At 43.2% G+C, this 11346-nt stretch overlaps 1 protein-coding gene across 1 annotated transcript; it reads right to left on the bottom strand.

Moving 5' to 3' along the window:
- On the bottom strand, positions 1-11268 carry ZP2 (zona pellucida glycoprotein 2). Its single transcript, XM_082670870.1, has 18 exons — positions 11187-11268; positions 11013-11092; positions 10080-10163; positions 9580-9674; positions 7879-8031; positions 7079-7120; positions 6762-6926; positions 5898-5994; positions 5628-5809; positions 4783-4909; positions 3754-3941; positions 3582-3673; positions 3357-3481; positions 3009-3198; positions 1721-1856; positions 1548-1644; positions 1038-1121; positions 1-171 (listed from the first exon to the last, which is right to left on the bottom strand). Exons 1-18 carry the CDS (start codon positions 11246-11248, stop codon positions 26-28), a joined length of 2145 nt encoding a protein of 714 aa, XP_082526996.1. The 5' UTR covers positions 11249-11268; the 3' UTR covers positions 1-25.
- Between the last annotated feature and the right edge of the window lie 78 nt (positions 11269-11346).

Here is an 11346-nt window from a genome sequence, read left to right as displayed (position 1 = left end):
TTGACCACTTTGTTGGAATATCCAGTTAGTGACTTAGCATTATGGTTCTTTTCTTGTGCAGGTAGCTGATAAGGCTTAGAATTGCCACAATGCCTGCTAAGGCAACCACAGCAACCATAGTTGGAAAAGCAACATATCCAGCAGTCTCATGCCCTTTAGAGTCCACAGCGTCTGGAAAGGAAGCAGACATTCAAGTCTTAAGATCATTGAAACGAAGTGTAAGTTGACGCTGAAGTTTTACACATTAAAGCTCCCCAGAGAAGGAAGTGAAATGAAGCTTCAAAGAGCTCATTCGGGAAGCTTGCAACAGGGTATAGTCTTATCTCTCAAGCCAACCTCCTCCTCTCCCTTCTCCACTCCCACAGCTGTTCCCACTTCCTACTTGCTTTCACTCAGATCAGATAGGCTGACACCTGGAAAGGACCTTACAGTCCCAGCTCATTGTTTAACTTTCTGGCACTAACAGATATGATTAGTTGTCCCAAGTGCATGATTTCTTGCAGCTTATTAGCTAGGGATTTGAGAGCTTAATTTCAAGCTCTAGGCCTAAAATGAAGACTATCTGGGCTGAAGATATAAAATATTAACAGTAACATAATCCAGTAAAGACTTAAGCTTAATAGTAGCAAGCACATGTCTTCTGACCTATTAGTCCTATTTTTTTTTTTTTTTTTTAGAAACATAGTCTGAAGTTCTTGTATAGTAGGCCAAGATTTGAGGACCAAGATTTGAGGATCCTAATGTGGCATTAGTGACAAAACTGGAATCCTTTAGTTACAGTGAGAGGTCTCTGTACAGATATAAGATGGCTTAAACAAGTAAAAAACGTTACAGAACAGTAGGTAGAGTATATGATTCCACTTGTGTTCAATGGGGATTTTTGGAAGGGCACACAAGAGACTTAACAGAACCTATTGCTGGGAAGAGACTCCTCCTCTTCTTGTCTAATCCGGAGCATGTGTTATCTATGCACAGTTAAATTTGACATAAAACCAAGAACTTGAGTCCAAGAAGTACCCAAGGCTTTAAATCCATACCTCTGAGTGAAGAGCTGTCTGACAACAGGAGGATGGGACCCGGGAGACTCACTATCATTTTCTCTTCCTCAGTGGCTCCTGTGGCTGGAAACAGATAGTTTGACCTCTGGGATAATGAGTAGTGGTAAGAAGTGTGCTGAGGGATTACCTAGAGCAGCTCCCCATGGAGCCCCTGCTCTAGGTGGTTTTGCCTGCCTTCACAGGAGAGGGCATACACCTTACTGTAAAAGCAGGATGAACTATCAAAGAACATCGGAAGACAAAGTTCAGAGTCTACCTAGACTCAGGAAGAGTGACTCAGGAAGAGTAACTTTAAAGTCTGCAGAGGATCAGGCTACAGCTCATGTGCAAAAAAAAACGTGTCCCTAGGACTGATGGAGAACCTGTGTATCTCAGACTCAGGTTTCTTGTGCTCTTGGGACTAGGTGAAGAACAAGGGCACTCGTTCTTAAATTCTGAAAGGTTGAGGCTTGCTGTAAACTCACATTAATGAGGACTTGAAATTTTTACCTCGCCTGCTTCTGGATGACACAAGGCAGGTCACAGAACACAGAGGGAAGTCAGGAGAGAGTTGATTGCAGATTGAGGCACTGCAGTGGAAGTAGACCTGGAGATGGAACAAGAGTTGAGTAAAACTGATGTCTCACATTCGACCTGTCCCAGGTGACTTGTTAATCACTTACCAAGTGAGAGAACGCTTGGGCCTCTGACACAAAGGCAAAGGTCTTCACGTCAAACCTCTGATAGTGATTAGGATAGGTCACAGAGGAGCCAACCGGATGGAAGGTGGTTCTGTGGTTGTCCAGGTTGTATTCACAGCTGGAAGGTACATTTCAGGGAGGGACATCAGCTGAATTCACCCCAGAGTCTAACTCAGCATTTGCTCAAATTCAGTCACACGTAACACCTTCTACCTGTACCTTTTTTTTTTTTAATATACCTCTGATTTGGCCTATCCAACAATATTCATGGAGTTATAAGTTGTTCATGCTAGTTTTTCTTCTACTATGTGTTAATACAATTTCAGTACCAATTTGTTTGCCAGATAAATTCATCAAGAATTATGTAACTCTTCAGATGACACTGGCTTAATTCTTATTAGTCTGGGTATCTTTTTTGTCCCAGGCAGTTAGTATATGTTGCTGAAAAAACAAGGTGGAGAACTCCTGCCATTTTATATCTTAGATGCTAGCAGAGTATAGAAGCTATAAATTAGTATGTTAGGTAGCATGTAAGTACTAACAAAAGAAGAGTTAGACCAGGGTAAGGGTGCAGGAGGGTCAGGGTAGGCTTCAAGGAGAAGTGGACACTCGAGCAAGCCTTGAATGGGGTGAAGGAATGAGCTGCATGAATGTGCTGGCTACCATGATTGTGGAGCAGGAGTGCACCTGGAGGATACAAGCTTAACAGATTACAGCAGATTCAAAGAAAGATAAGGTGCAGTTCTATCTAGGTGCCAGCAGAGCCAAGAGGATAAACACCAACATACAAGTGGGTAGCCACAACTTCAGAGCACTGTGACATTCAGATCTAGAGTCAGATGGGCATTCATGTTCTACCATTTACTAACTATTACTTTGGGCTAGTTATTTAAGTAGCAAGTTTGGGTTTCTTTATGAAGTGAGGTGGCTAGTGTCTCTCATAGAGTGATGAGGTTCCAGTAATGCATCTGGAGCATATAGCACCATGTTTCGCCTATGGTAGGTATTCAGTAAATGGATAGGAACTAGAAATCTCTTCTCTCCAGATATTGGCATATTAAAGCCAGATTTCCTTGGGAAGGATCTTATACTTTTAGATTCAAGGGTAATAGGAAAGCATGAGTCACCTTATTTGACCAAGGACTGGTTGCTAAGCAACAAGAACAAAAATCAGGGCCTTTGACACAGTGCTCCTCTCAAGCCCAAGATCATTTTATTCTTTTTACTGGCAGTTTGATTAGCTGGGATACCTTATATAGAGAATACATACCCATCCACGACAATATTCCACTGAGGGAGAGAGGCTGGGTCCATGGTGGATGTTGCCCAGCAGTCATCTAAGACCAGCTTGATGTTGGGGTCAGTCCTGTTTATGACTCTCACTTCTAGGTAAATTGGTTGGCGGAGGTATCTCACCACAGGGTACTCCTTCTCCCCATATGGTTGCAGGTAGGAGTTATCTGAAATGGAGGAGAAGCCCCTCTGGTACTCAAGTAGTTGATGGTCACAACAGAAGCTTAAGCATCGCTACTACTCTAGTCTGGTGGCATCAAAGTTCATTTTAGGGAAGAGTTCCCTGAAAGTATTTAAGCAGATTTTTTAGGTTATAATGTCTCACCTGGGTAGGTTTGCAGGGTCAAAGCAAGTGGACCCGGCTTCACTGAGGCCATTGGAGGAGGAAGGCTTTCAACACTGGTATTTATTAGCATGTTACTGCTGCTGTAATAGCACCTCACCGTCATTCTGTAAGAGTGGGTGGGTGGAGTTGTTAAGAATTTTAGATTAAAAAACTGCTTGAGTTTAAGCTGGGGCTTAAAAAGTCAAGTAGCAATTGCGTTCACACCTGAACTCACTATCTCTGGAAACTGTGCTTGGAGGAAGATCTGCCCAGAAAGCATGGATTTCATTTTCATAGATGACTTTGTCATTCTTGAACTTAGAGTAAGGTTAGAGAAAGTGGTTAATTAGTTATCTCAAAAGTAAGTCTTAACCTCTTGCTATGGGCCAGTACTAACCTTATGTCTTGTTCCACATCCATTCAGGGGTATGTGAAACTGCACCAGCCCCCGAGATGGAGCTTTAAAGATTGGCTGGCAGGATGAGTCTCCCACCCTGAGGGTATCCAAGTTGAGAGCCGGTTTTGTTTGATGGCTGTAGACCTCAATGTCCATAAACCCATCCTGAGTACATAGCTCCCCTGAAACTAGATAGTGGTGAGAGTTAAAAAAAAAAAAAAAATCTGTCTGCCATGTGACTATTGTCATCTACCAATTTGAAGTGTGATGGAAGTTTGAATTTTTATCAGGAGGCAACAGAATTTGTCTTAGGTCTTTGTTTGGGAAAATACCTTGATAAGCAGCTTGAGTTACGAGGGGAGACCCTTAAGGTGCCAAGACAAGAGTGAGGCTGCTCTGTATGAGCAGAAGGATTTTTCATCCAAAGGAAGAGGCAACAGGAGACGTGGGAAGAAGCACCAGGTGAGGTAAGAGACTCATGAGAAAAACCTGATGAGGCTTAAAGTGCCGTCCCTTGTGTCATAATGTCCCTTCTTTCAAGGCTCACAAATCTTGGTGGTTTAAGGGGAAGTTGAAGAAGCAACTGATTTGTCCCATTTGGCTTTGACCTGATACAGGTCAGTGAATAAAAGGAGCAAAGGGGCAGAAGCAATACTACACAAGAGGCAAGACCTACTTCCATATTCTTTGAGGGATTTTTCAAGAGTTTGGGGAAATACTTGTAGTCCCTGTAGTTTCAGGTTTGAAGCAATCTTGATTTAGATGGTAGGCTTAGGCTCCTAACATGAAGTATATCCAGGTTACTTAAAAACATGAAACAGTTGTGAAACCTACCTGTATGTGTGTCTTAGAAGTGTTATCTTTCTTAGATCCCTATCACAGCAGCTTAGACTGACATTTCTGGTCTGACCAGCCTTTCATTTCCTCAAAGTATAAGCAATGCAGAGTCTGAACTTCTATACACTTTCCCACATGCAAGAGCTAAGAGAGAAAGAATGTAGGAAACCGTTTAAGAAAAATGGTCTTTACCGATGGAAACTGCTGACTCACAGAGACACTCCGGATAAATCACCATGGATACCATCTCCAGCTGAATGTAAAAGGTCAGCTTGAGTGACGACAAGTAGAACTGATAGGGTAGGCATTTTTCAGAGAACTGAAATGAAAGAATGTCATTTAGCAACCACAGCCTGTTGGGACCCAGAGCAGTCAAAGGAGGGAGGAAGGAAGTACACTGAAACCTTCAAGGCACACTCCAGACTTAATATGGTTTCCCTTTAAGCCAGAACAAGAGACCCTATCACTTCTCCAGATCAGGATCCTTCCCTAGGAAGGAAATTTCTTTCTTTAAGCTCATGCCCTCCAGTACCCAGTACTGTATGCTCTTTGTACTAGACACTGGAATTTGATCTGTTAATTCAACCTCTAAAGAACTGCCAATCCAGGAGTTATAAAATGTTATTGCAAAGCACACACCAACATAAAATTATTCTTTGTTGTCCCTGGCAATTGCCTCAGTCAAGACTGGCCTCAGTGAGGACAGCTGGGGACACTTGTTTGGCTCAAGCTGTCCTGTTTCAATAGGGCATGAGAGGTTCATCATCAGAAGCTTGATAGCAGTTTGTTCTATTCAGTGAACTAAGAAACTTAGGAAAACTTCCATTGCAGTTAAAGAGGCTTGGTGTTTGAGAGTAAATTTCAGTTACTTGAGAATTCACTTATGCAAGGTGTTCAAATGAGGCCTTCCAAATTTTGAATTTTTTACACCAGCAATTAGAATTTATGGACAAGTCAGCAGCTGTATCAGGGTAGCCTAAAACGCTATGCTTCAAGTCAGGCTTCCATAAAGCTCAGTGACTGACAATGGAACGTACTTTTGTTTTGAGGAGAGTTTTGCTGAAATGCAACCTCAAGCCATTTGTTGTTTCCACATCAACCCCACTGTTGTTCAGCTGGCTCATAGCAATGTTCCTGTTTTCAAAGCTCATGGATTTTAACTTCCCAGGAAACTCTGGTATGGTGAGAGTCATGTGTGTGGCATTACAAGTCACAGGATCTAGAAGGAATGACAGAACGATCAGTTTTCATTAAGCCCCTAGAACAACGTCTTCCACAACTGGAGTTGTCCCTTCCTAGGCACTTACCTGACACACAAATGAGTCGTGATGATAAGACGATCGTCTGCCCAGGAGATACATGCGTAAGCTTCAGAGGCACCATGTAGAGGTGGCTGTTACCTTGCTGAGGAGAGGCATTTTCAAAGACATTGGTTTACCTGAATTACTTGAATTTCTAACCAATGCTGGAATAGTCAGGGCAAACATACTCAACTATTGGGCACTGTCTTGGCGCAAGTAGAGTTCAGGCATTTTGTCCCAATTGTTCTGCAGGTGCTCTAGTTTTAAAATCTTGTACTTCATAACATCTGGCAAAGTAGTGTCTACTGATATGACCTGTAGCTGATCATTTCTAAGCAGATATGAGCTCTTGTTTTATGACTATCTTATGGTATCAGCATTCAGAGAGAATGTTTAAGATTCAGCATATGCTCAGTGTATAACAGGACTGTTAACGTGGCTGACATTTGAGCACATAGGTGCCAAGCCCTGTTCTGAGTATTTTGGCACATTAACTGATTTAATGTAGTGTCATGATTGTTGGTCCCCAAAGTGCCGGTACCTACTGTAAACACAGTACAGGGCAACGATAAAACAGAACACCTTAATTCGTAAAAGAATTTCATAGTACCCTAGCTCTATATTATGTAGTTAATTTAGATCTATGGAGGAAGAGGGAGAACAGATTGAAGTCAGGACCATATCTCTTTTGTTCACCATTGTATGTCTCCATTTTATCTTTAGTACTTAGTACAGTGCTTGGCACAGGGTAAGCATTAAGATACCTGTTGAATGAGTTGTATTCTCAATTGAGGACATGGTTGAGATCATGCTTGGATTTAGAAATATTGGTTTGTGCCTGGATCGTGGTACAAAAAGATTCACACCTACCGAGTAGTGAGTCACTCCAGTGGCGTGGAATGACACTTGGACGCTTATCTTCTGGTTGTCAATCAGGAGATTATACCCTTGGGTCATAGCCTCCTGAAGGGTCAGAGTTTGGGCTCTTTCGCCGTCACCAACTGCAAAGGTCCATCCCATCTGAGGTTTGGGATCCTAAAGTCAGAAGTTTCATTTAGAGGGCTGGTGCTCACCTTCACCCCAAGACTATTGTCTATTTCATATTTTAACCAGGATGGAAGTTATGTCACCTTTAATATAGAACTAAAGGTTACTTAGGCTTGTAATTTAAAAAATAACTTTCATACCCCACTTTCATCAGCCATGCCAGGAAAAAAGTGAAAGGTAAACTGGAAGAAAAAAAAAAGATGATGTGAGGCGTTGATTTGGAGATTTCTGAAATCATGTTACCTGAGAGGATGTGGAAAACACCCAGAGCAACTGCTGTGCGATTCTGACACCACAACGCCTAGTTGTGGGATGAAGTAGAAGCACAGGCAGTCATGAATCCTAGCAGTGCCCTTAGATACCATTTCCTCTTTGAGCTTTTGATACCAAAAGGCAATTGGAAGATCTAAGCTCTCTTTCAGTTGTAAGCTGAGATACTAAGTCCTTAAATGTACAGCTTTTTACTATGTGCATAGAAATCAAATACTCTGTCAAGCTGCAGTTCCATCACTGTTAATGAAGTGTGATTATTTTTGTCCACTGTTGATGTTCGCTGTTAGACTATAAAGTCCACGAGTATGTGATTGGTCTCTTTTGCTCATTTGCTATATCCTAGTATCTAGCGTAGGGCCTGGCCCATGATAAGTATCCAGTTTGTCAAGCTACCAACTGAATTCTTTTTATGGCTAGACATGATGTGCTGAGTGCTGTATCTGCCTTCTCAGTCAATTCTTAAAGCCATCCTATGAGGTATTGCTGTCCCCCACTTCAGACTTAGAAACAAAGTCTCAGTGTGGTTAAGAAATCAATCCAAAGCTACACAGCAAGTCAGTAGTAAAATACAGATTGCAGTCCTGATCTTGTTCTGAAGCCCAGCTCTGTCTAGACCACATTTCCCCCGCAGTAGCTGGGTGAGAAGCAGTCAGCCTGCTTCACTCACAGACATGAAATCCTTCAAGCAGACTGTGGATCCCAAATGCTGCTCGTGGCTTTCTGCTTGCATAACTGGACAGCTGATGTCATACATGAGAGCCTCTTGTCTTAAGGCAGCATTGTCGTCCATGAGTTTGATGGTCATCTGATGCTGGCCAAGCTGTATGAAAACGGCATAGTAAGGACAGCGTGCTAGTACCTCAGTGGGAAAGGGGATTCCAGAGTACCATCTGACCCAGCTGATTGGTAAAACCCTTAACGTTGACAAAACCCCTAACGTTGGCAAAACCCTTAAATTATCAGTACCACGGGTTCTAGAAGGTCCCTCATTCCTGTACCAGGAGATGCTATAGCCTCTTTAGATATCCCAGGAAAGACTCATACATCGGCAGAGAATAATAGTTCCTTGAGTTTCAGGGCTCAGAGTCCAGTTTTTATTTTCTTTTTACATTCACCCTATATCTGAATATCAAGGTCCTGTTTGGTTTGGGGCCTGAACCAAGATATTCAAATACACTTATTGAGCACCTATGTAGCAGCCATTGTGCTGGGTGCTGGACGGAGCCATCTTTGCCATTTCCCCTGGCCCAAGGAACTCACAGTCTAAAGCAGGAGTCAGCCAATAATTTTCTGTTAAGTGTTAGTAAATATATAGACCTTGTAGGCCACATATGAGTGCTAACATGTTTTAAAAACTCTTGATAAAACAGAAAGCATTCTTAGCTTGAGGACCATCACACACACAGATCATGGGCTGGATGTGGCCACCCACAGGTGATACTCTGTAGGCCTCTGGTCTAAAGGAATGCAACCCTAAGCTCCCTAAAGTTGGGAAAGGCCATTTCAGAAGGGAAAGTGTTAATTACCGGAGATCTTCACTATAGAATCAGATGAAGTAGACGGTTAAACTTGCAGACTTCTAGGATGCACCCCAGACCTATTAAGTCATCAACTAAATGAACTAATTCTGTACTTTCCAAGTTCCCTAAGTGATTGTTTGCACACTCAAACTTGGAAACGACTTAGGTTGCTTTTACTGCTCCTAATAACCCTGATTGGGCAATACTATTGCTTAACAGTAGAAAATCCTATTGTTCAGCTTCTGCTGGCCTTCCAACACATGTTTTTACAGCCTAGAGGTACCAGCACTCTATTTGCCAGCCCCAAAATAGCCTCCCCTTTTCCATGGGGGTTAGAGATCAAAATAGCTCATGTTTGATCATTTGTTGTGTCTAGATGCTATGACAAGTCCTTCATCTGTATTATGTCGTTAATCTTTAGACACCATATGGAGAGATATCATAATCCATTTTCCAATGGGCAAGTAGAGGCTTAGAAAGAGTAGCTAACTTACCCCAAATCACATCTAGATAGTGGCAGAGCCAGAAATCAAGCCCAAATCCTCAACTCCAGGGTCTCTTAACCTCAGCGTTGGCATTTGGGTTCTAACATGTCTGTTACCGAGGGCTCCTCTGGGCAGTGGAGGCTATTTAGCAGTATCCTTGGCTTGTACCCACTAGACGGCCAGTAGCTGCCCTTTCCCACCCCACCCCTCAACCACCTGTGATAACCAGAACTGTCTCCAAACATTGCAGGATGTTCTCCGGGATGACAAAAGAAATCACCCTGATTGAGAACTACTGCTCTACTCCAAAGCCTTAACTCCTGGGTTGCTACTTCCCAAATCACTCCTCAAACAATTACTTACTACTCTTTTGGTACAGGTTTCATATGGGGCCTTCAGGGTGAGCTTTTCTGGGTCCAGAACATAAGTGCAGTTCAGCATTTCAAGACCAAGGGGATCTACAGAAGCAAGAGCAATTTAGACAGGAGATGGCCAAGAAGTACATTTCAGCGACGTTGAGTCAACCAGAGGTACATAGCCAAGACTGCCAATCCATTTCTAAGGTACTTCAATCACTTCACCTTTTATTTTCCCACCTGAGTGATATAACCCAAGCTCTGGGAAATGCTGTGATTTGAAGATAGATGTTTCCTAGGGGATTCTGAGATAAGACAGATTTCCAAAGAAAGACAGGGTCTTCCACTCTCGGAGGCATCATGCAATTCAGGGCCCCTGTGTCATCATGGGTTTTGGGTGCCAGTTGCTCCAGGGTTTGTGTGCTCTGCTCACCAGGAAATGGAGATGGCCTTGAGCCAAGGGCTTCTATTAAGTAAGACTAAGATGAGATAATACACATTACTTACCCACCACAGATGCGTGCTGTATCTTGTTGGCAAGAATGCTTGGAAACGCCACTATCATTGTATTTTCATAGCAAGTGACAGTACCTGAAGAGCAAAGGAAACACATGGGGCATCTTTGAACACAAGAGGCATGATTCCTACAGAAGTGTATTGAGGGAACTCTCCTCTCCAACAGACAACAGGGAAGATGCCAGTTGGGAGAGGCAAAGCTTGCCTACCACCCTTGAGGAAATTACAGATTGGTGGGAAAGATATAACTACAATGCAAGATACCAAGAACTGTAGGGAAGGTATCAATTTGGTGCCTAGGGCTTTCTGAAGTACTCCAGGATAAGCCTGGATTCGGGTTAACACGTATGCATGCAGGAACCAGGCTGGAACCCTGATGGAGATGGGGATGGTAGGTCTGTGAAGAACTGGAGAAAAGTTTTGTCTAAGATTTTTCAATCTGAAGTTTAAAAAATGCCCTAAGTAAGCCCAAGGACACACTTTTTAAAGACAAACCAATCTGCCTATAACCTGACACTGTGCACCCTCTGGCTCAGATGAAAATTTTGAAAAACTCTTTACAAGTGGAACGGCTCTGATTTTGTCTGTTATGTTGACGCTTTCCTTAAGCGTGAGCATGTGTTTGAAGACGACTGCTCCCAAAGATGGGAGCTTAGTGTGTGGTGTGCTACTCTTTGGGTGCCGTAAAGCTTGAGGCAGTGAGAGAATAGAAGGTAGTACAGGTGTTTTTGCACACTCCTCCATTTAGCTGGTAGAGCAAGCTCTAGGTAAGCAAGGGAAAAACTGTAGTGACTTGATCAAGCTTATAAAGGGAAGGAGTGGAGATTGTCTAACCCATGTTTGTGTTTCCTCGCCATCTAGGCACCCCAGGTGCAATCTGTTCGAGAGATGCTTAAGAGCACTTCCCTCACCCAAGAGGCCTACCTGGGAAGGCAGGATCCACCAACTGATGAACACGTATTGAGTTCACCGAAGTCAAAAGGGCGAAGAATAGAGGAAATGACCTGTAGGTGCTGGAGGGCATGGGGGAGAGAGTTAAAGAGGGACGAACTTCAGCAGACACGGACATTATGTCCTCTCCCTTCTGCCCCCAGTTACCTCCAGTCTGCACTGAACCAGCTTGAGGGTCTCCCACTGTCTCCTCTCTGCCTGTACGCCATGACCGAAGACACCACCAAATCAGCCAGGCAGAGGGGTGTGCTGCTCTGTGCTTTTATAGCAGGAAGCAGGCCATGATCCCGCCCTCTCCCCACTGGAG

This window comes from Grampus griseus (assembly GCF_964374135.1).
Source record: "Grampus griseus genome assembly, chromosome: 14".
NCBI lineage: Eukaryota > Metazoa > Chordata > Mammalia > Artiodactyla > Delphinidae > Grampus > Grampus griseus.
Note: the sequence above shows the minus strand (reverse complement) of the source record. Positions and strands in the feature narration are given on the sequence as shown.